This window comes from Metopolophium dirhodum, chromosome 9, assembly GCF_019925205.1.
Source record: "Metopolophium dirhodum isolate CAU chromosome 9, ASM1992520v1, whole genome shotgun sequence".
NCBI lineage: Eukaryota > Metazoa > Arthropoda > Insecta > Hemiptera > Aphididae > Metopolophium > Metopolophium dirhodum.
The window spans coordinates 3,103,184-3,130,004 of NC_083568.1; the positions used below are offsets into that span (position 1 = coordinate 3,103,184).

General features: G+C 34.8%; 1 protein-coding gene and 1 pseudogene across 1 annotated transcript; one reads left to right on the plus strand and one right to left on the minus strand.

Annotated features, from left to right (window-relative positions):
• Nucleotides 1–8,117: 8,117 nt before the first annotated feature.
• Nucleotides 8,118–8,603, minus strand: LOC132952371 (general transcription factor II-I repeat domain-containing protein 2-like). The gene has a single exon (XM_061024657.1). The coding sequence runs from the start codon at nt 8,601–8,603 to the stop codon at nt 8,118–8,120; it is 486 nt and encodes a 161-aa protein (XP_060880640.1).
• Nucleotides 8,604–24,907: 16,304 nt separating this feature from the next.
• Nucleotides 24,908–26,155, plus strand: LOC132952372 (uncharacterized; annotated as a pseudogene).
• Nucleotides 26,156–26,821: the final 666 nt, after the last annotated feature.

Sequence of the window (26,821 nt, forward strand, 5' to 3'; positions counted from 1 at the left end):
TGTTATTCGAGTCTCGGCCGCCCCATTTTTCACGCCGGCTCGCCTTTTTTTTTTTATTTCCCCGTCAATATTTTGATATACCTACCGCCAGAGAGTCGTATACAACACACGACGGTGGCCGTGGCGATAATGATCGGATCTGATCGGCTGGCCATCGATCAATTTCGACGACCGAGAAAACGCGTTGCAATGTTTTGATCGATCGCGATTGAAACACGCGAGCACAGCTCACACTGACGGAAGCGATAATAATATTATTGCGTTAAATCGGAAAAATTATGTATACCGTCACCGGCTAAACGTGCGAGGGAGGACCGCGTCCACGCGCAGGACCGTCCTTGTGGGCACGGGACGAAAATAACCGCGAGGAACGGTGCGAAAAAATTACCGAGTGTAATGTAAATTTATATTTACAAGCGTCTTTAAGACGCGCCTATGTACTCTTACTTTATGCTGCCAATATCATCTATTTATAATCAATCGATTCGAGTTTCGGAATAATTCGCCGTCCGTTTATGGCTGATACAAGCAGAAATAAAATAGTCCAACTGTCCTAGAAACTACACCGAAAAAGTAACAGACGTAGCAGACAATTTCCAGGTGGACGATACACCACAACTCCCGGAATCAAATATTGGTGCGATGGTCGATCGGTGGTTGGAACAAAAAACAGCTATTGGGTTTTGACTGAAAGTATCTATATCACTGCGTCCCAGGGCCGCATTGGTTAGGCGAGCTACCGAGAACGTGGGCCACTTAAACTTTGGTCCAGTCGTGTGGGTGAAAATAAATTCATGTTTAAAATACGATTAGCCATCTGTAACTTATAAGCTCGTAACAATTTAAGACGTAATTTTAGGGCCAGTGAATATGTAAATGGGTCGCTAAGTAGTGAAAATCTTGATGGGGCGATACACCCCAATCCGGCACTCCTGTACCCCTAGGTTTCATACTTTTGATCATATTATTATATTATGCTCGACAACGAAAGTTGTTAACTTATTAAGTATACATATTAAACACTATTTACCTACTTCATTTATGAGAAATCCCTTTGTTGTTTCTATAATATGACGACACATACAACTTTTAACGCAATGAAATTGTATTTTTTTTCAAACAATTCTTACTTTTTTTTTTTTTTTTTTTTGATCGTAGGCCCGGCAACTATGGCCATTAGCTGTATGGTCTTTTTGGTGCATGGTTTTGGTTAGGTGTATTGTATTGTTGGTAGTAGTAGGGGGGAACACGTGTGTGTTGGGTTTTGGCAGAATTTTCAATTTGGGCACCCGTAGGTATCTGCCATGCCCGGGTGGGGGATGGCGGCACTTGTTCTCCGGACACCGTGACTTGCCCGAAGAAAAATGCCGCCCAGTGGCCGGGAGTCGAACCCGCGACTGCCAGCGCCGCAGTCGACGCGTTAGACCGCTCGGCCACCTCGTCCCCCACTTTTTTTTTATAACTTGGTAAGTAAATTGTTTTCGCCTTTCACACGTGTACTGCAAAATGGTACCAAAATATTTTACATGTTAGCACTAACATTAGAGTGAATTGATCAATAATAATAAAATTATCAAACTTAGAACTCTGAAGTAAATGTATTATCTGTGTTTGCGCGTTGTAGTTGTTTTACGGTATTTCGATTCGTAATAGCGATAATCATTTTTTCCTCATATATTTATTCGTATAGTATGCTCATAAAAATCGCTTGAAAATTCATGAAAGTTCGTAAGAGCCCAAGGTGAAAATGACAGATAATAATTGTCATCTTCTACAAGTTTGATGATACCTCGTATAAAGTTAACAACACAACATCGGTCCCTATGAACGCAAATTGTTTATTTTTATGTACCTACCTATACGATTTTAAGTCGGACACAACACTTGAGGGTGTCCATCTTAACGGAATGGTTATAAACTAGCTGCAGCGAGTGATGACACGAAGATACGCTGTATTACGGCACAGCACATCGTTAAATTATTTTCATTTTTCATTCGATCTTTCATGTCCACAGACATCATGCGCGCACCTATTATTAATTATTATTATTATTATTATTTCGTGCACCTGTGTCACGTTATAGTATATTCAATTACCATTTACCACTTAACAGTATCAATGTGGACTAAACAAAACAGATAAATTCGATACACGTAATATTATATAATATTATTAAATAGATGAACTGACGGGGACACGTGTTGTGAGTGGTCGTGACAAAGACGCGTATACGGCGCCGCCGCCGCCACCACCACCACAAATTGAATTACACATCCAATTTATGACATAATATAATATCATATCATAATTGTATTCTATTCATTGTAATATGTTGTTATCGTAATGGAAAGTTATATAAACAATACACGTATAATAGATGAATAGGTACAATCGACTAGGTATGTATATGATCGTCTAAATACATAATATAAGTATAAACAAAAATGAAAGTACTTTTGGACTTTTCAACGGAATTTATAGATCAATTTTGGCACCAAATTTTCCACACATATTAGTATACTCTTTGAAGAATTTTCTTTGGTTCGCTTTTCAACTCCAATATAGTGACCGTTTTCCAGTAAATGCTGTGCCACGGAACTATAAACATTTCCTGAATTTTCACCACAAAAAAATTAGCCGTCTCCAACACACTTAATGACGACCCCGTTCGAGTTTTCCCATATCGAAACCAAAAACCAGTACCTACCGATATTTCCCTCGATAGTCGTAAGTCCAGTTTCAAAATTAGCAAACCCTCCCTCGAAAATGCAATACCGTTTTTCATAAGACGTATCATCCCCTTAAGTTTTCGGTCGACACCGCTGCTAAACATTCGGCGGCGATACGTTTTTAAACAGGTTTTAATTCGTCACGAAGCCTACAATTTTTACTGAAGCTGTAATATTCTAAAGCGTTCGTGGAAATTCCCGACGAAACAATCGTCGACAGATATAGGTAACACGTCGGGCAGTCGCCGACCGGGCGCCAAGTAATTACGATTTTACGACCAGATGGCGCTGCAAGTCATATTCTAATAAATAATATAATATATAATAATATAATATTGCCATCGAAATAAATCATTGTAAAGTGGACGAAACGATATCGTCCGACGACTTAGCGCCAGTAATGTAGGCGCATTATAATTTATGTATATTATATTTATGTTTGTTTATTTAACTGTCAATAATAAAAAAATACGTACTGCCTACTAAACTAGTACCCATAGGTTAGTTTTACGAAACACAACAAATTACATCTCCCCGATAAAAGCTATATAACTTGTGATTCGTCTTGGATGATGATGATCAGTATTATTATTATTACAATTTTAAACACTGCGGCCGGTGCGCAATTTTTTTTGCGGTCGAAAACGTGATGCGCGACGGTAACATAAAAAAACGACAATGTTATCGCGTTATTATCATATAAACCTATTCGACGGAATTCCCCAGTGGACTTTTTGGAGCGATCGTTTTAATTTATTCGGCAGCGAAAAAATTTACGACGGCCGTAATTTTACGTTTCCGCGCACACCAACCAGCAGCAGTGCAGTTCTTTTTATTGCCTCCGTCGATTTAAAAAACGAAACAAAAAATTAAACGAATAAAATATAATGTCGTTTTGTTTGGTTTTATTTAGTTTTTTGCCCCGCCAAAACGTTTAATATATATATTTAAACGTAAGCGTTTGCGGCGGCGCTCGCTATACTACAGGCACCTATAACAGCACTCTCGTTTCGACTTTTTTACGAGCTTTATTTTCAGGGAGGTTGCACGATAAGGCCGTCGTCGTGAAGTTTCGTCTTAGCCCGAGGTACACAGAAATATGTTAAATCGGTTACTCTCGTAAACTTCGACCGAATATCGAATTATCGTCGTACGGGAAAAATAAATACGCAAATTAAAATGCAATTGGCGTCGGTCGTCGTTTCAGGAAGGAACGTAACCGAATCGTACCGTATTAAATAAAATGTTATCTATATAATTATTGCGTTGGATGATTCTTTTGTCGTGAGCTAGCTAAAGTCTTAGAAATTTCCACTCGTTTGAAATGATTTTTTAGTTAACAGAAAATGATAAACATTGATAAATATAAAATAAAGTGCATTAATAAAAGTTTTAAAAATATATAAATCGTTTGAAAATGACTCGTATATCCCCAAGATATTTCTACCTACTTCACGATAAAAGACTGGAAGTCTCAAAAAAATTCTTTTTTTAATAATGACGGCATATATTTTTACTAGGTGAAAATTCCGAAGCTGCAGAATAGGTTTCTTACAACATGAAATCGCGTATTCGTAACGAGTATATTTAATTATTAGTTTTAACTCGAGGAAACCGTATATTTAAAATTTAAACTATTAAATTAAAGTGGCACTTGGATACCCCGTAAAATGACAGCCCAAAAACTATTTCAAATCATCTAATAAAAATTTCAAAAAATGTCTAGAGTCTAGAACGATTCGAGAAAATGACCGTTTACCATTGAAAAAAATCACCCTGTTTGATCTATTATAATATTATATACCTAATATGTGCCTAATATATATATATATACCTAATATAATTCTATACGTGCGTGCATACGGCAGCGGTTTTATGTCCAGCCATTAAATTATTAGCCTTTATTTCAGGTCTGTTTTCGTTCCCTCTCTTAGGTCGGACGTTAAAAAAATATTTCATCACGGCCGGAGACAATAATAAAAAAATAAATCACCAGTTTATTACATTATAATATAGTGACGGTGAGCGGAGTCGTCTTTTGGAGATGTCTAAGTGGACACTACGCTGCAGCCGTATAATAATAACAATGCTCATATGGGCACTTTGCAGCGATTTAAACGCCACTGCGGACCGTCTCCCCAAGCTGTACACGAAATGTCGTTAAAACGGTAACTTTTAGTATGATTTTTTAACAAGCGCCGTTAAATGGTCCGCAATAACGACTCGTTTTATTAGCGAAACCGTTTCGAAAGTTCTTGAAACCTGTACCTACGAGAAAATATTCAATATTAAACTCTTGGCGAGTCAACGAGCTTTTAATGGGAACTTGAGTTAGCGGGCGCAAAAGAAAGAAAGTTTATACATTAAATCAATACAATTCTAACAACTAAATTAGGCGAGCCGGACGAACACTAAAAGTTACACGCAGCCAGTAAATTTTACGAAGTTATAAAAAAACGTTTGAAAACTTATAGGTTAGGTACCTAACCTATGTATTAGTAGGCAGGTAAGTACCTATTATTATTTTACCTAAAAAAGAATATAATGTGTATAAAGTATAAGTAGTGTAAACTATAGACTATCGGTAATTTATTTAATGTTAATTTTTTGAACTTTAGCCGACACTATTAACTAACAATGTTCAATATCAAAGACAATGGAAATGATTACAATATATAATTAATGGTTTTATTTTTTTAAAAACATATACTCAATGGTTAATTTAATATTAAATCTGCTTACCAGTTACCAACGATAAAATGACCCGCAACCACAATAGTAATAATATAAGCAAATGAAAATTTGTTTCATTTTAAAAATAAAACTTATATATCGTACAGGTGTTGTACTTAATAATATAATGCAGGTAAAGTAATGTATGCAATGTGCCCCCAGTGCAAATCTATAATAACATCTTAGAGTCGACATTTTTACATATTATTATACAAAATTGAATAATTATTTTAAAGTATATTTACCTATACCCATTATCCATGTAATATTAATATTTAAAATAAAAAACTTACCAACAACCAACAATTTTCGTATCTAATAACTATAAAAGTTGCCAGCTGTGAGTCAACGGTAATTACTACTGTTATATAGGTATGATTTTTCAGCATTTCTGACAGTTATAATAATTTCAGATTTTTAAAAACCGAACAAAATTTAAATGTAACTTTTATACTATCATGTTGCGGATTGTGCAGTTAAAAAATATTCTAAAACAAACATATAACTAACAATCAAAATATATTATTATAACGGTTATCAATATATATGTATAACTTTCGAGTTAAATATATTATGTATAAAAGTTAATGTATCTTTTTTAATTTATTACAATAATTGCTAAAATATAGTTAAAATTACAAAACTAAAAAAAAAATTATTATTAAATTATATTAAAACTCAACGAATTTTAGTTTTTATAGGTAAATGTTGAAGTACAAACATTAAATTGTCAATCGAAATGTAACGTTTCAACTTACATTATGTCAGCTTTCGCTTGATCACCGTACGATTGGACATGACTTTGGGATTTAATTGAAATACTATACAGCTATTACACGAACCCTTAATTTATTAAGAATTTTAAGACTACACACAATCAGCCAATTTAAAATGGTTTCGAATCCACAATCGTGTGCCAGTGTGATTGTTACCTCTATCTGACGTGATATATATATATTATTATTCTTTGTGTTTGACTAAGGGAAATCGTTTAAACCGTTTTATCGCTGCCACGCATAACAGCGTATCATACACGTAAATAATAACATGGGCGTCTACGTCACAATAAAACAATAATACTTCAACCTAGGTATACAGTTATCGTACCTCTCGATGTGTGTGAGTGTACGTGTGTGTGCTTACAGGAGGTGTACGCGAGACGTCGCGCATTTAGGGACATAAATTTTAACTTGACATGTTCGATGCCCCCCGAAAAAGCTGGTATCCATATTGTTATACCGCGCGAGTTTACGACAAGGGACCCGGCCGTATAATATTAACACAATATTACACGTGTGGTTGAAGTGACTGCATGTGTTTTCCTCGGCGTGTATGTTACATACAGTGCACACGCCCCGCCGAAGAGAAACCCAAATGTGGCGCACATTGCCCGGAGTCGTATGATAATAATATAATATTGAAATACGTATCATATGGATTTTCGATAAAAACTACGTCCACGTGTGCAGCCACGACGATTATTGTCACGTCTTGATAGAGTATACGAAAATTCGCCAACTGGCCGCGTGCGGGGTTGTTAAATGCGTCCATCGTCGCACGTGTTTAAAAAAAAATACATATATATATATATATTTAAACACGTTTTGTCTCCTTACTTCGCTGTCGCTATTGAATGTGAAACATCTTACTTACTTTAACCCCACGCTATACCTAAAAATAATATAATGGTTATTATTTTTTTTATTTTTTAACTAATACTTATGCGTAGTTGAATTGTTTTGTAAACTCGACCCGACTGTAAAATATATTGTTCAGGACAAGCCCGGACAGCCTGGAAGTAGGTACCCATATCGTATAAAATGCGTACAAGCCAAAACGTTTATTGATTAGAAAAATATTTTTCATATTTCGCAGTAGAAATTGAATCCAGTCAAGTACTATTTCATTTATTACGGTCGTTTTATTGTGGACTCGATTCTATTTGTTGGGTATTAGGTTAGGTGTTTTATTAAGAGTAACGGTTCAATATTTAAATAACAGAATATTGCTCAATATACATCTGAACAAATCTGTCGTCCGATCACTGATTTACAATTTCCATTGAATCTGAAAAATAAAATTCTAAATTATTTCAACTCCATAGGTGCTAATAAGTTATAATAATGATTAATGATTGAGTGTCTTTTAAACCAATCGCCGTGAGACCAACGTAGTTAAATTGTATTGTTTTGTAGGTGTTTAATTGGTTTATAATTATAACGGTTCGGTGTAAGATTAAAATAACAGATTATTTTACATTATTAATAGATGTACATCTGACAAAGTCGTCGTCCTAATTGTGTTTGTATTTTATTGTCCAAAATGTTTTATTTTTTCTTCATTCACAGTATAAAAATCAAGTCCGGTCAAGTTGTACAATATTATACTGTGCAGGTGTTTAAGTGTTTTTGTGAGACAGGTTCAGTTTGATAGGTTAGATCAGGGGTCGGCAATTAATTTATATGGCGGGTCAGATATTTAAAAAAAAAAATTTCGAGGGCCAAAAAATCTTAAACTTAATTTTATCATTAATGTATTTATTTTTGTATTAAAAACACATTTTAAGACAAAGTATTTAATATTTAATTATTTATAAAGTAATACATTATAAATAATACATTCATACTAATAATAACAAAATTGTATACTTAAGTTTAATGAGAAAAATGACATTTCTTTTCTTGAGCTAATTTTTTTAAATCTGGTACTCTTGGAGAACAACTGATGCGTAAAGTGTTTTCAAGGCGGTGATCTGTTAATCTTGAACGGTATCGGTTTTTTAAAAACGTCATTTTTGAAAACGAAGTTTCACATACATAAGTGGAGCCAAACATAGTAGCTAATTTTATGGCAAGGGTTTTACAATTTATGTATTTATCCAAGACATGTTTTATCCAAAAATCTTCAGTAGACAAAGTCTTATTCATTTGCAATGAGATATCTTCTTGCAAATCAATAATTTCCATTTGAAGTGAAGATTTTGGAAGTCTGAATAATTTTGTAGCAACGTCAATCCATTCTCCAGTCGGAGAAACTTCAAACAGATTTTTTAAAAATTGAGACAGTTTTCCAATTTCGGCAAAGTCTTTGAATCTCTTACCAAATTCTTCACCAAGGTCCGACAAAAAACTTAAAAACATACTGCAGTCTATGTCGGAATTCTTTTTAATATTCAAGGATTGTTGGAAAATGAATAGAATTAGATACTTAGGTGTTTAGCTGGTCTGACTAATAACGGTTTGGTGTTAGATTTAAATAATACACTATTTTTCTATATAATATTGTTCTGGACTCACTTGAATTCTCGGAACTTATTAGAAAATTTATGTATATTTCACGGTAAACGTTAATACTTGGACACCCCAAGGTTTCGCCAAAAACATCAATTTGTCGTTACATAATCGGAATCACGGTCGTATTATATAATAATTATGTTAATATATATAAAAAGAATGATTTATTTAGATTTTAGAAGTATTAATTGACTTCGGACCTATTCAGCGTATCAGACAGTGTGCCTATCGCATCTAATATATTATAATTAAAGTGCCACTCAAATGAGAATTACGATCTAGCCATTCGCATTTACGAAAACAGCATTCTCCTACGAAAACAACAACACGGGCGTTGGCCAAATTGTAGGACCTCTGGTCTAGGAAAAGAAGGACGGGAACACAATTTATAAGCGAGTCCACCGTACAACATTTGTATAGATGACAGCCGTTGAGTCTTGAGAAATATTATATATAAAAGAAAAATTGTAAGTTTATTTTGATTTAAACGTTTTTTTTTTAAAAAAACGCTTAATAATATTCACGCCATACGAATTGTACGGTTACATTTTTATAACACGTGTGTTTTGAGCCTTAAACAATTACATTACATTTTTAATTGTTTAAATGGCCAAATAAATAAAAAATAAAATAAAAACTATTTAATTTAAATTTATGGAAATTGTTGTAAGTTACCTAACACTGTGCCGTACGACTAATATTTGAATCACTATAGCAGAGTCGCACACTACAATATTGATACAACTGACAATTTTTTCGTCCGGTCACGGAACTTATCACCATATTGAATCAGAAACTAAAGTATTATCACAGCTCTTTTTTTTTTTTACTTACTCCGTCTGAAGTCATTTTTTTTAAAAAAAAAAAAAACATTTAATATCGTTCATCAAATCAGACAGCACCCGCGTGTACCTACCTACCTACCTACGTACCTACCTAACCTATGTATGACGTATGTATATATATATATATATTTATATTAATATTGTATACGGTGTGAGGGCCAAAACATTCATTATAGTTTTCCGAAGGGGAAACGGCTCACAACTTAATATTGTACGTACAATATGCGGTATTCCCTCGGCGGACGACGAATGGTTAGTGTCGCGCCCGAGTTTTGGACGAGCTGCAGTGACGTTTTCCCGCGAATGGTAAAATAATAACAGATTGAACTCTCGACGTCATTTGTCTTAATAACGCTCGCTCCGTAGAGTATATTATTATTATTATTATTATATTATGTGCGTATAAAAAAAAATGTATGAAAAAAACGGTCGACGGACATCGACGACGGAAACATTAATAACAAAAATAAAAATAAATAAATAACCGTGATATAACGCGCGTAGGTATTATACGGGGAAAAACGGCATTTTTCGCGACGCTTTTCACGTCGTCGGCGACCCCATCGCTGCTCGCACACGATATTGATATTGATGACGTGCAGACGTCGTCGCGGCGGCGTTGATATCTGTGCATTCGATAAAAAATTTTATAAAAAATGTAAGCCGGCACCGGACTGGCATTTCGTCCCCACCATCATGAACTCCTTGAACTGCACTGATATGGTAAAAAATATTCAGACACAGCGGAAAGGCTCTTAAATATTAATATGTTTTTGCCTAAAAACGAAGAATAACTACGTCCGAGTGAATAACGCGTGCTTTCCGGTTCGCCGCTGTTAGATTCTTGTCTTGTCGTTGACTACTCATACCGTGGTTACCTTTGGCGCATTTCGCACGGGCATCTTCAGGTTAACTCCATGGGATGGGCGAAACATTTTAGTCTTGAACACCGCGGCTATTTAATATTATATTGATAACGCATGTGTGATTTTTATGCTGATCTTCGACTAGCAACGCAACAACAAAACGTCTTATGATATTATTATATTAATAGTTCGAAAATAGTGTACACGGTGCAGGATGCTTGGTAAACCACCTTGTACGGGTAATGTGTTGTGCACAGTAATTTAGTAGTTTAAATAAAATCAGTGCAACAACCAGATAAATCCACTTTTATCAAAAGTTTGGTTTTCATGGAATAAATATTATCTATATTTCGGTAGAAAACTACGAACAATTTTAAATTTTAACCTCCACAAAGTATACCACTTGATCTAATTTATTCTAATTCGTTACCAGAAACGTCCATTAAAGTTGATGATCAGAGCACTTTTTCTACCAGAAATCACTTCTCCGCTCGGAATCTGAAATAAATCAAAAAGTTATAAAAAAAATAATAATACGCAAACATTGAACGCGCAGTAGTATAATGGACTTATTAATTGAATTTTTTTTATCACGATACATTAGCTTACCGATACCGAAGTCGGACGACAATCGTCTAGTTCGTTATTGTAACCCCAGGTTCGCATCGGCGTGTGAACTATTTAAATCCTTTTCGAACTGTAGAATTTCGTTTCGTTTTGCGAAAACTCAAACCTTATACGTCGGCCTGAGCCTATCATTTCCTTTTGGCGGTGCTCTCTTGGATAGTCTGCGTATTTCGAGACGACCTTTTCACCTGCGATTTCGACCAACGACTTGAGTTGCAGCTTTTCTGGTCACCATAATATACACCTACAACAATGTGACGTGTGATGATATAATACTATCTATACATCATTGTGTCGGGAAAGTAAAACGATAATCGTCAATACGTATAGTGTTGTTCTTCACAATATAACGTCACGATTAATCAATTTAAGATTGCGAAAATCAAAACGTGTTCGTTATGATTATACCGCATACCTGGTAGACGATACGCGTAGACAATACAGCACATTATAATATAAGATTTATAGTACATTTAATTTCCACGGAGGTGCAATACAATGGGCAATACATCACGTTACGTGTCAAAAAACGCGTCACAGTCCATAAATTCGTTAGAATTAATATAATTCGTCGTTTTCGTCACACCTTATTGTGTCCTGACCAACTCGTAATGTTATACAATGTTCATTGAAGTAATTATCGATTATAGATGTATTTATTCTACAGTCGTCGTCTCTGCAGCAGTAAGTACTAATAATTACCCTCCGCTGAAGTGCTATATTATGATGTGTTATCTTAATAAATGAAACGCAGTTTCAGAAAACAAAATTTAAACCATGATAGTAGTAAAAAGTTAAGTTTCCGAAAACTCTACACGGTATTGTCAAACCAATGAGTAGACTCATATTATGTTATATAAATATATTTTATGTATCATCTTATCGTCTAATATATCAAAATCTCGTGTCATGGAGTTTGTCGTCGCACTATTCCAAAACGGCTTTTCTGTATATTTGGTACCTAGGTATGAGAATAGGTCGTAAAGTATTTTTCACCCTCTTACCACCACCCTCCATTTTTTAATCGTAATTTTAGTAGGATTTAAGGTTGACATTTTTGTTTATAAATGGCTGCTATTGGTTATAAGATAAATAATCAGTAGAAATTAATATTTATTATTTGGTTTCCATTGGTTAATCGGGCAGATCAGCAGGTTGTGCACGCATGCATCAAATTCCCTACCAGGGAGGCTGAGCTGCACCCGAAAGGAGTTAAACAATCACATTTTTTTTAAAAGTTGTATTTTTTTTACGGGCAACGAAGTGCGCGAGATCAACTAGTATAATTCATAAATATCGATTAGCAAGCGTGCACACACTTTAACATTGGTTTCATTTTGAAACTGTTCAAGAACTAAAAATAAAATAAAATGAAGTTAAGATATATGATTGTATAGTGAATCAGCTTTTGAGTGTAAACGCGTAGTTTATAAAAAGAACATCACAAAAGTTATCCCATAACTAAGATATTATGTTTTGTGGTCAATTTCGTCATAATATTATATGCCTGTTTTTAAAGCCAAAAATGTCGTGGGTTTATTTTATATGTGGCTCGGCACTGGTTTTGCAGAAATTGACTTTCACCTACAAAACATTAATTTTATGTCACGCCTTGAATAATATTAAAAGTATTTATTTGATAATAACGAATTGAAAAATGTAATAATATGTTCTAACAGAGCGTAAATTATTATTTTACCCTAAAACCAACAATACCTACGGATTTGTTTTAAAATGAACTTCGTTGGATGGGTTATTTTGAAATCAACCACAATAAATAATTGCGAAGACCGGTTCGATGTTCGACATATTTACAGGACTTGTATGGGGTGTGACCATTTTGTATAAAATTAAAAAAAAAAAAAACAATTAAAAATAAAATAAAATCGCTTAGGTAATTTTGAAACCAGACGAAAACAATATTATTATAAAGTGTGCCCGATGAATCGTGTGATGGCGTCTCGATTACGATATAATAAAAAATATTATGTCGGTATACCGACGACGATGCTGCGAACAGCAATGCCATTACCATATACATATAATACAGGTAGCCCACTCGTGTCTCTCGTGTAACCATTTTATTACGTATTTATCACATTCATATTTGTACACGTCATATACCACAATAAATTGAAGGCGCAGACGATCACTGTATATAATAACGTGGTGTCGGTATATAATATAATAATATTATGGACAGAAACGTAAAACATTTTATTTTTTATTTTTATCGTCCCGCCGGGTCGTAAACATATGACAACAATAATAATAATAATATATTATAACGAAATATACGGTCATGCGCTACAAGTAATAGTAATAATGTAATATATTATAATGTAGAAGACGAGATCGACGGGCTTGCTGCACAGACGCCGCGTTTAAAATAATATGTAAACAACGGTTCTCCGCGATCCCCGCCCACTCAGGATGAGTTCCCCCTCACGGTGCTCCTTCAATCCTTTCTCCTTTTTTTTATATTCCCCTCCCCTCCTCATCCTACTCTGCAGGGTTTTTTTTTATTTTGTAAATAATATATTTTCTTCTTTCTACAGCGCGCGGCGGCGGTGTGTCTTGGTTAGACAGCTCGGCGTCCCAATCGTAAACGTCACACGCACAAACACTTGAAGACCTGAGTATAATGATATGTATATAATATAATATATTATAGGGTATACGATTATTTGGTCGATGTATACACCGGGCGATCCATTTAACCCGAGACATTTGTTTTTTTCAAAACATAGGTACTTATTATATAATATATACATATTAACGTTTTTTAATAACGTTTTTGATGTCAACGTGCGTTTTTAACTCCTGCATATTCCAAAGCAGAGTACTTCGATAGTAATTCGATCTGTTGAAGTCAAATTTTGAAAGAGTATTTTACGAGTGATGACTATTAAAGTTTAGATAGTTCGTAGATTGAAATTCTCCGAATAATATTCTAGTTTGGAATATCAAATCAAAAATGTATAAATGTATGCTGTCAACCAAAAGAATATAAAACTTAAAAAAAGTAATAATGATATAAATAACAATTGTTCACTCAATCACGGGCTGTAACAATGAAACGAGAAGTAATTTACCTTACTAACAGTTTATATTTCCAACGCATGGTTCTTCATCGATTTAACTTTATATTCACTTCAAAACTGCTTTTTGATTAGCCATAAAATAAAATCGGTTATCATTATTATTATTATTATTATTATGTACTTCCCGATGGGGCATCTCGTTAAAAGACGCTCACAATTCTCAATATTGTTCAAGACCGTTTCAGATCGGCATTAACATTTTTACATTGTTATTTGAAAATTCCAATTTATCACGTTTTTTCGTCTTAATACTATAGGTTCAGTCGAATGTTAACGATTTTCCGACTCATTACATATTTACATATTTTGTAATTTCATTTCGTTTCCCCTCCGTCCCGTGCCACATCGTAAATGGGGGATTTGCGTTTATAATACACCTGTACTTGTAAGTACTTCTTACGATGTCTTCCGAGAACTGTTATTAAACTTGATATTTTTTTTTGTCTAAATTGGGGTACTTGTTGTATTAAAGAAATATTGCAAACCAATGCAGCGTTTAAAAATATATACCAATTTCATAATATTGTTATGGTTAAAAAGTGGCCATTTTCTCATAATTATCGATTTGAAAAAAAAAGTAAAGATTAACTCGGTAGAAATAATGATATTATACGGTTATTATTATTATTATTATTGGTTAATAATCAATGATTATACAATTTTAAGTGGTTATAAACTCATAACACTCGAAGGAGGCACTTCTCAACTTCTGATTACTGTATTTTATATAAATACGTCATATCGAATAAAACAAACCTAAAAAAATAAAATAAATAACTATCTATAGATAAATGAATTGGTAAAAATCCAATACGTCAAACAATGTTTACTATTATAATATTATTTAAAAAAAAGAAAAAGTGCATAATGAACGGGTAGCTAATATACAGTGTACGTAATATATAATATAAATTAATAAAATATGTGAAATGAGTTTTTTTTTACTAACGGCTTATCTCAGAAACTACTAGACCGATGCCAATAAAAGTTTTATCAATCGATTCAGATTCCTAGAGACTAGGAGCGTGGTTTTAGCTTTCCTTTTCAACTAAATATATAGGTCAAACAACACATGAATTCAATTTTGGCTCACGAAAGTTGGGAAATTTTTAGTTTATTCATTATAGGATTGTTATTGGTTAGGCACAGATATACATTATTGTTTTCTTTTAAACAAAAGAGAATTACATTTTCTATTAATATTGTCTATTATTCAATAATGTACAACAAAAGGCAATGTCATTTTGTTTGTATTATCTGCCTACCGGCTACCACCTGCCAAGTTTATAGACTCAAAAACTACTCAACCAATTTTGATGAACGTTTCAGAGTTGGTTCTGAGAGATATCGGGAAAGTTTAGACACTAACATTATAACCACGTTTGAAAGTATACAAAGTGCTCCAAACCCAATCTACCAGTTCGCTTTGGCGAGGTACACCCAGTGGCGTAACTATACCCCCATACCCCCCCCCCCCCCCCCGGGATACCGAATATTACGATCGCGTGACGTAAAATATGATAATAATATAAAACTCAGAATAGTTTTGGCGCAAACACTTTGGCATCTCGACTAATCCTGATTTGCACCGTAGCTCTTTTTAAGGTTTAAAAAAAATAATAATAACAAAACATACAGCGAGAAGGAGGAGGGGGAGACGTTTCCGTTGTGATATTATTATACACGCCGCGGTGTATGCATATAATATTAAATTCGCGACACTGTGACTACGCATAGGGTCTTAGGGGGAGGGGGACGCAGAAAAAAGGAGTAAAAACGTCGTTACTATAAAATATAAAACAATAATATTACACGAAAATCCCACGAAAGTTTTTCCCGGCGGCGCCTTAACGAGCGTCGTGTCTCGCTCTTAGCGGCACAACGAAAGAATATATTATTAATATGTCTTGTACGTTATAATATTATAATACACGAAACACAATATACCGCGTGGAGGGAGGGCGGTGGCGGCGTAATCCTAATTTAATGCTTCGGGTTTTCAGTTTTTACGAGTACGTTTCCGCCGGTGCTCGCCACCCGCTCGCCGTGCGCATCGCGAAAGGGGTAGGATATATTATATATTATAATCGTTCGATTTAATCCGGCCCCTAGCGGAACGAAAAACGCGCGCGGGTCTTAAAAAGTTAACCTCGGCGGCGGCGGCGGTGTCGTCGATATTTTCGCGTCTCGTTTTCTTTGTTTTTTTTTTTTTATATACGTAGTATTATATTATATGGAGGCAGGTACTTTTGCCCGTCGTCTGCCGGCGAGATTATATAATTTATATAACGACGCAAGTGCCCGTACAAGGGATTTTAGCGCGCCACCCGCGGTTTTCAATACCTATGCCACACCCCACCACCCACCCCTCGCCGTTCGACCCCGCGCCGGATATCGGGATTACATTTGCATAATTCACCGCGCGAGAAAGGGTTTTCTCTTATCTGGCCCGGTACACGTGGGATTTGTGTGCCGGCCGTCCGTTCCGTTGTCTTACGCCGCGTGACAAGATGATTAAACTAACTACGCCTATATCTATGTGTACATTATACTTTGCGAACTTCCACACGCACACACATACATATATATATTTATATAGGGCATATATCGCGTAATTCGCCCGAGTACAACGTGTGTGTGTGTGTGTGTGTGTGTGTGTATGTGTGTTAATTCGATTTCGCGACTATACCGAGGACGCGATAAGAAAGCCCGAGAAAGTAAACCGGCGAGTCACGCGTATATATTATGTTGTCTGATGTAATTATTATATACCTATACTATAAAGGCGCGTCTATGTGTATAAGCTGTAAGAGGGTTCTCGGAAATCAGCTCCGACTCGGGTGCGGGATAAGAGAAAATTAGAATATCGTCCTGTTTAGCCCGCAAAGATGTTCTCGGCGGTGGCGATGTCTGCCGGACGTTGGCCACGATTTGAACTCTGCAGGATGGAAATTTCCGCACGTGCGTCTCGTCTATGTAATGTGTATATATTTGATATAAGTAAATTTCGTCCATCTAAATATGTGCGAAATCAAGTAGATTAAGTTTTTATAAATATTTTCATCTCATTTTTTAAAATTTTTTTTGTATAGCATTATGTTACCCATGGTTAAAACTATCGGTTTTTTTTTTGTGAAATACACGTCTTGAATTAAGAGTTAATACTTAATAACATTAATTATTGAAATCAATATTATTAAATTATATTATACCATAATAATTATGATGTTCCGATGTAATATGATTGGCTTACACCAAAACGGGTAAAATTTTAAAAGACGTTTGAATTTACCGTTGGACGCGCCATTTTTGCATCACACTAAGGCCATGACTAACCTTATAAGTTATAACGATTAACTACCATTTTAACTAACTGTTCACTAACTTAAAAATAACCACGAGGGCAAGTGTGAGCCCGAGTATAGGCAGACGTAGAATCAGGCACATTTCTCCATCGGTCCATCACTGATACGACATAATATTTGTATTTTTCTCCAACGGTCGGTTTCGATTGGGTCATCATTTGCATCCCCCCGTGTACACAACCCACGACCGGGTTCTAAAATATTTATTTACTTTGGTTCAGCCTGGTATACCAGTGTAACATATTATACACGTTCGTGTCTTAGATAAAACCGAATGTTGCGCAACGACGACAATAAAAATATATTACCTACAATATTATGCGTACGGCGAGCGACTCGTGTGACGTGCAGGACATTATTATATCATAATATATTATATTATTAGCGCGTAACTTGTTCGTACATTACGAGAGGATAAACGACTTGATGAAAAAAAAAAAAAAAATGAAAGCGTACACGGGACATTAAGCGCGAATCACCGACGTTCCGCGAGTATATTATATGATATATTATATAGACCTAACCTTTTCGACATCACTCGAACGGCATTTGACAAAAGTACACGAAACGCATAATACGTGCACACAATAAATTGCAGTCGTCGTCGTCGTCGGGTGTGCGTCGTATCAAAATAATATGGCTTTACACGTCTGCACACAATGTACGATACCTAGGCACGTTATTATTGTGTATACACATATATAGTCACGACAAAAGGCGCGGACGATTACCCGTTTATAAGTGACCCTAATGCGCCCGTGTAACGTTGAAAATAATTAAAACTCAAAGGGTTGTGACTGTGTGTGTGTGTGTGTGTGTGTGTGTGCATATAATACGACACGATTTGTAATCTCTTGTCGCGTTTTTTTCCACGTCCTCCTAATGTGCGCCGACTGACGTCCCGAGATGGGAGATAACGATCGCGACGTGATAGACCTAACCCTGTGGCGCAACACGTCTTATTGTGCTTGTGTGTGTGTGTGCGTGTGCGTGTGTGTGTGTGCGTGTGCGTGTGTGTATTTGTGTGCTATGGTGAGGTACCAGATAAAAAAGCGTTCGAGTTCAATGCGACAGAGTACGATTTCGAATGTGTGCAAACAAATCTTCGAATCATTTTATCACACATAATATCAACACAGCTGCAGCAGCTGCGTATGTATTCGACTTTGAGCATATTATATAACGTGTAAGTATATAGTATCCCTACTCGGCAGACGAGCGAAACACCGCTCGTTTTACATAATACCCGCATGCGGTGTGTTAATCAACTGGATGTCAGTCCAAGACTGAGTGTGAATATTTTTGTGCAGATGTTTTCTAATGTAATATAATACGACTAATGGCCATCCGTTTACCTACCAATAGACACGATAGTATTATAACAATATATTATGTCATGAGTAAAAAAAAAAAAATTGGATGATAAGCAAAAAAAAAACATAGCGCCCGTCATCGATATTTCCCACTCAAGTCAAATAAGCATAATTATTGTTTATTGTATTCAAATATTATTTACTGTAACTTCAGTTGTACTTAACAATATAGGTCGCCGATGACAAAAGTATGAAACGTCTTTTTTTTTAGTTAAACGTTCAATATAACGAGTGAATATAGCGTCAACGGTTGTGTTGTTTTTTGCTGATATTTGGTTGAGTATTTAGTTCCATAATAAATGTATTGCGGACGAAGAGTATGAACTCTTGTCCACGTGAAGATTTAACAAAGGTCATAAAACACCTACAAGAATAATTGGCACTTAATCAGCATAACTATGTCATATTTAGGATTATATTTCATTAAATCCCATTAAAAAAAAAATCACGTAGCACATAACAATAATTGGTACCCGGTGTTATGTATACCAAAATAAGGATATACAGTTTAATGTGAATTATCGCTTACGATTCACTTGTCACTATCCATACTGATGAAACAATAAAGTGACACCCAAAGTGGGGTTTTAACACACAGCCCGAAGATTAAATGCCTTCTAATATTTATTAAAAAATATAAAGATTTATTTTAGTAGATTTCTAAAAATATTTTCTCATATACATAGTGGGAATTAGGTAATTTTTACGTTTTATTCGTTTATATGATGGTAAACAAAGCGTAACTATAACTATTTTAAAAACTACTGAGAATTTTCAATTTTTACTCCTTGAAATTACAAACTACCTACCTAGTTACTATATCCAATTTTTATAATTACTAGAGAAGGTGTAGATATTTAGACACAAAATAAAGACACGCATCATTTTAAAATCAATACAAAAGAAAATGCTTTAGATATTGTTACTTAATTTTAAAAAGAAAAAAAAGTATGCATAATATTTTGATAAATTCAGTTTTCTGTAAAAAAAAAAAAACGATTAAGTACGTTCACTAACAAATTTATATGTACTTGTATTATAATCCTGTTCAGTATAGTACTATTACTACTTTCGTTATTTTATTTTGAAATAAACATCTCTCTAGAACGTTTGTATAATATTAAAATGTGATATTATTCCGACAAACGTTGTCCGTGAAAAATAATCCTAAAAAGAGTTCCGAATATTATAATATTATAAACCGAAAATCTTTTGTTTGCATAAAAATAATTAAAACCCTTAAAAGTAAAATACTAAAGCAGTTTATCGTCCAAACAACAGTCTTTTGCATAACAAAAAAAAAATCAGCGTGTAAGAATAAACCTCGGTAAAAAACGACTTAGTACACTTTTATAACATCGGACCTCAGACTGCAGGAATCGTTAATTATCGTTCGAAATATTAACGGTTCAAATGTCGTTTTAAAGTATTAAAGTCAAGGTTTATGTTATGTAAATTCTTTTCAGCGAAAACGCAAACATTAAACCGTTGCATTTTACGGTCCAAGGGCTCGAGCCTCAAACTTATCCTACGGGTGAAATTGATACCGTTTAACGAGTTTATTTTCTCGGCGGTGATTGTGTGCGCAGTGATTTATGTTTTTACTTTGTGTTTTTATTGGCTAAAGCCATTCTTAGCAAAAGCGGCTGGAAAAACAATGGGAACGAAAATAAAATAACAGCGAAACTTTGTCGCATCAACAGACATGTTTAAAATGCAATGTTGCATTAAACGAATTTCGACAACAATATTATATGCAGGCATAGTCAAGGCATTCGATAACTATCCAGTCAAAACACAATTAATGTTTTAATTCATAATATATTCATGTTCTTTATATTGTGCAGGTGTAAGCGAGCAGTTGGATCATGCGAATGTGCTAGAAATCGGAGCTGACCTTTTTGATTTTATCAACATGTATCATAAACGATCACAGAAAAATATAATTGAGCAACAAAACAATATTTGAAAAAAATCGTTAAAATAAATAAGATTTTAATGTCAAAAAATGTATGTTTGTAAAACTTGAAGAGTTTAGTTTTCTTGATAAGAAAAAATTAAGTGTGCGTCTAGTTAATTATTTTGTAGAATACAAATGTAAAAACAAACAAAAATGACTACTTCGTCAAAAAAATGAAGACTAAAAAAGGATCAAGATCGAAGACAATGCTTGGCTATAATTTGAAAAAAAAAATTATATTTTTAAAAATGATTTGTTACTATTTAAAGTTTCAACCACTTTTAAATCGCCGATAATTATGATTCTTTCTTTTTTAAATCGAGTAATACATTTTGAATTTTTCTATACATGGTTTCTGCTTGTACTATAATCTGTGGCTGAACTTTGTTACAACCGACTTAGGTACACAACCAGAGCAAGCTTTTGAAGTGTCATTTGTACAACAATTAGGACCATTGTTTCATAAGCTTACTGGACGTGTTTTTTTGTTCAATAATTAAATAATAATGACACGGCGTTCCAAATAGGCAATTTAGCTACATTCTTATCGTAAAAATTAAGATTGGGTACACTATATTTTTTTACGGGATTCATTAATAAGTAGGACGTACAATAATATTTTATTCTTCTGTCATACGAAAAACACGATAACTCCAAGAAACCAAACCTTCAGAAAAACGTGATTTTATTTTGTGATTTTAGTTAGATGATTTTTAAAAAAATATTAATTGTAAATGCATCTACGTACCTATATAGAAAAAATAATAATTAACATAAATTGTACTTTTGACTATAAAAATATTAATATAGGTAAACTATTTCCTTCGATCATATTATATAATATAAATGGAAAAAACACTGCAACATTTAATTCACATTAACTAATATTACAATACAAATCTCAGTAAAGGTGGAGAAACTCGTATAGTCAATAAAACAAATATTTTTACATCTTTGAAAAAAATGAATAATACATTATTCATGAACAAATAAAAAAAAAATATTTTTTTTAAATTATATATATATTTCAGTGTTTATGTCAACTACATTGAGAAGAGAAATCTATTATCAAGGTTTCCTACACAAACCTTAAACCACAAAATACATTTAATATACCAACATCACAAACCTTTTAAATATTTTTATACCTAACCTTATAAATATATTAATGTAATAAAGTGTCAAATAGGTGTTTGTAATACTAAAAATAAAGATAGTAAAAATGTTCATAAATAAAAAGTTGTGAATAAAGATAAATTAGAATTTAAAATTTTTACCAGATTCATGTAAGTTCATACAAAGACGAAAAAATGAATAACTAGCTAGTTATAATTCATCTACTGACTGCCTTTGAAACCAGAGCAGGTTTTAAGTATTTTCCACCTAGGTTCAACAGAAACAAAACCATTTTACGAATAATAAATCAATTAGTTTTATAATAAAATTAACTTATATTAGTACAATTAAGTTTAAAAAAAATAACAATTAAAAATTTTAATTTTCTACCTGGATAGTAACTCAAAAAATGGTTCAATATTTTTATCATCATTTCATTGTTTAGATTAGATAATTTTTAAGTTTGATACAGCTAGCTGTTGAGTTTATGCTAGTATGATAACAAATTATTACAATAGTTATAAAAATATAATGTTAATTGTAGCCTATAATAAATTAGCCAAACGAGTTAATATGACTTCTGAGAGAGTTAAAACAATATAAGATAAAATTTAAAAAAAAACCACCCCCCTCAAAGTCAGTCGCTCGGGGCAACAGTCCCCTGTTGCCACACACCCTAAATACAGCCCTGGAGGTAGTAATATTATTATAAGACCAAACGATTGGTAATTTGCATACGAACTGTATGTTGATGACGTGCAGGACTGTGATGAATTTGTGTTGTGTTATAGGTGAGGATAAAAGACAGAAACGAAATTGCAAAATTTAATGTAAGACGATGTGTATTAATATGTCTGTCGAATATGATATATTGATACGACGATAAAACACATTTTTACGGAATGCATTTCCTATGAAGAAGCAAGACCCAAGCACAAAATAAATCCAAACCTATACGAGTCCATATAGGACTAGCCTCATACATCGAGCCACCTCATCTCCTTCCTCGAAGAGACCGAGCTGGATGACAAATTTAACAATCAATGTCCTCCTTATGTACATGAATATATTATACAAATATTATGTTAAAAAAAAAAATAATAATGTAATCTAATGTTATATTCGTATGTTGCATGTCAACGATACGAACAGGAGTGATTAAGCCTCAACGTGTCCGAAACTCTTGACACCTCTGTTGGACCCAGTCCGGAACAAAACAAGAAAGTCCTTTAATTTTCAATTTTTAAAAACAACAAAAAAAAAATCAAATCGTAATATGAATGTAACATAGTCTTAAATATTTTTTTTAAAGGTTTTTAAATAATGTTTATATTTATACTTTAATATAAAATCGTGACTAGTAATTAAGATACTGTAACCAATGGCCCTTGCTGCAGAGTTGTAATAATAAGGTCAATAAAAAAAAAATTTTCCCTATGTTTGGGATACCGTTAAATAATATAATATCATAAATTCGTAATAAAAACATGTCAACAATTATTACGTAGTTTTCACCTATTATCGTAGAAAAAGCATAGCATACAAAATCGTGTAATAATAATATTACGTGTAGGTACTTTGATTTACTATTGATTTTCTTCTTTGCTTTTATAGGTAATTGCATTTTCAAATTATTATTTTTGAATAACCTATAAAATAAAACACAATGGTAAAAATGTATTTTTAGTATTGAATGAAAACCGATTTATGTATAAAATCAGAATAATACAATATTAAATATGTACATATTTCACGAATACAGCGTGAATATTGTGTAAGGAATTATTATAATACTATACCTTCAAAACTGTTAACTTTTATCACAAACTCAGTTTATCAACAGCGTAGGCACTTACAAATGTATGGATTTTCGATGTACCTTTATATTATTTTTACTAGGCTTCCGCCGTCGAACGAAAAAATTGTGTTTTGGCACTTGTCTCGATTTGTTCACCTTGCTCAGTGTTGTGTGTTACGATACTATATATATATATACACTTTAATTCAATACAGTTATCGAACGTTTGCGTACAATATACTGCGTCGTAATCTATTTTATATCGATTCGGGCACCCTTAAGCCCGTCACCAGTTAAATAATAATAATTCAACATTATACTCATATTATATTGAACACATATAATAATATAATATGTATATAGCAGTGCACCGCGTGCGTACGATTATTATTTACGTTGAACGTGCGACCGCAAAGACGTCGTCGTCGTAATATTATAGTCGACGATCCGTAAGAGAAAAAGAGTGACGGATAGACGAAGTGGTGGAGGGATACTGAGAGAGACAGAGACGGCTTGATGGAGAACCAGACAGAGGAAGACTGTGTGTGTGAGATAGAGAGAGAGAGAGAGAGAGAGAGAGAGACGAAAAGGTTAAAAAACAACCAAATAAAAACGTGTGGTCGCGCGTTTCCACCCTCTTCCCGCGCACACAGCCGGGTGCCCCTCGTGACCGGGGTCGTTTCTTTTGTACACGAATTTCATATATAACATATTATAAGAGCAAAGGGTGTCTTTACACGCACCCCGCACGCCTCGATCCGTTCGCCCACGCAAAAACTACCTCTTCACTGCGTTAGCGTACACACACACACACACCTCACCCCCTCCCACCCTTCACTGGATCATTTTACCATCACCCCCCCGTACGTATATAATATAATCTCATCGGTCGGTCCCGTAGCAGACTCGTTCCGCACCTGCACACGAACGCGTAACCGTGGTCTGCGGACACGGCGCGGCGGGGTGAGGGGTTCGATGACTATTAGGCGAAGAGGAGAATATTATATATATTATATTATACACACACACACATTTCTTTTTGTTGAAATAGATTATATTTTGATAATGATGACCATGTGACCGTTCCCGCAGCGACCATGTCGATGTTCATCAGCGGCATGTGGCTGGGGTGGCCAGGCTCGGTGGTGGAGAAGTTCGTCAAGCACGAGACGGACTTCAACGCGACCATGGACGAGCTGCCACGGATCGAGGCCACGATGGACCTGGGGCACGTGATCAGTCCACTTCTGGCCGGCCAACTTAGTGATGGACTGGATGACCCGGAAGCCCAGTACCGTGGTGCTATGGCCGCTGTTCATCGCCTCGTGGGCGCTGACGCTGTTCGTGCCCACCGCCTGGGCGCTGGGCCTAAAATACATCTGATTTCAGGGGACACACCACACACTTATTATCATTTCTTCTTTTTTTTTTATAACAAATTTGTCCATAGTATTGAAATAAAATAAGAAGGTAGGTAATTAACTTAAGTTAACGGAATAGGTAACTAGTACATTAAAATATTAAATGATTAATGTTTGTTATTTCTATAAAACTAAAAACACGTTATAAAACTTGGGGCACTTATTTTGTCATTCAGGGGACACACTTTGATTTTCAGGGGACACAAAGTGTGTCAGGGGACACAGTATTTTAGCCCGTGCCTGGGCGAGATAGCGTCGCCCGCCATACGCGGAGCATTGGGGAGCGTGCTCTGCCTTCGGTTGCACTTTGGCTTGCTGATGGAGGCGATTATCGGTCCATTGGTGTCGTACCGCACGCTGAACGTCGTGCCAAGTTCTGTTTTTCGTCGCTGCCGTCTGGCCACCCAAGTCACCGTACTATCTGCCGAAGCGCGGCCGTCGGCCACAGGCAGCCGTGTGCCTGCAGTAGTTCCGGGGCGGTGGTGAGATGGGCCACGAACTGGAACTGATGGAGGTGAACGTGCGCAAGGAGATTGAGAACCGTTCCGCGTTCCAGGAGCTAGCCGGCCGGAAGGATGTGTGGGCGCTGGCCATCGTGGTGGCCGCGTGCGCCACGCAGCGGGCGGGTGGCATCAGTTGCATATTAGCCTACTCAGCGCTCATACTGCCAGGTAATGGATCGCTGTTGAACAAACGCGAGTCGGTCATACGGTTCACCGTCACTCTGGCCGTAGTAAGCTTAATGGCCGTCGCGCTGGTGGACAGGCTGGGCCGGAAACCGCTGTCGCTTTTCTCCGAGGCGGGCATGACGTTCGCAGTGTTCTTTTACTGTTCCCGGGGCGACGGCAGTGACTGGGCCACCCTCGCGAACTCACGTGGCTCTCGTACCTCCGGTACGGTTGGATATTTAAAAAAAAATCTTAATGGCGAAAATGTTTTATGGAATTCAATAAAAATGATTAGAGTTGAACGTGATAATCCATTTTTGCTTAAATATAAAACAAGCTAATCTGATATAAATTTTAATATATCGACACCAGAAAAAAATCCATAAAACCATTAAATTGTAATGACTTAAAATTGTGTGCTTTGAAAAATGCAACAAACATTACTACAAAGAAAAAAAAAGACTTATTAGCATTATGTAACTCACATGCGATTCCTAAAAACCATTGGGCATTTTATCAACAATTAAAAGTGGATTCAAAAAATTCAAAAAGAATTGTTGATACTGATAGTGAAACCTAAATACCTAGTTTAAGTTTCTGCAAAAATATTTACTAAGATAATTTTAATAAATAAATCATACTTAGATACAACTTAATTTTAAGATATTTTTATGATATTGCAATAATGTAAAATTAGATCTCCTAAAACCTAAATAGTATTGGTGGTATTGACAAGTTATCAAAAGTTTTATTTTAATTTGTCAAAAAATAAAAAATATTATTTTTTTTAGTTTATTTTATTTTGTTACTAACTTGTAAGTAACAAGTATGTACTTTTAGAAGTTGTTTTAAGTTGTTTTTATTAAATAAAAGTTTTGTTTGGTTTATTTTCTTTGCAATAAGTGTTATAACTAATAACATG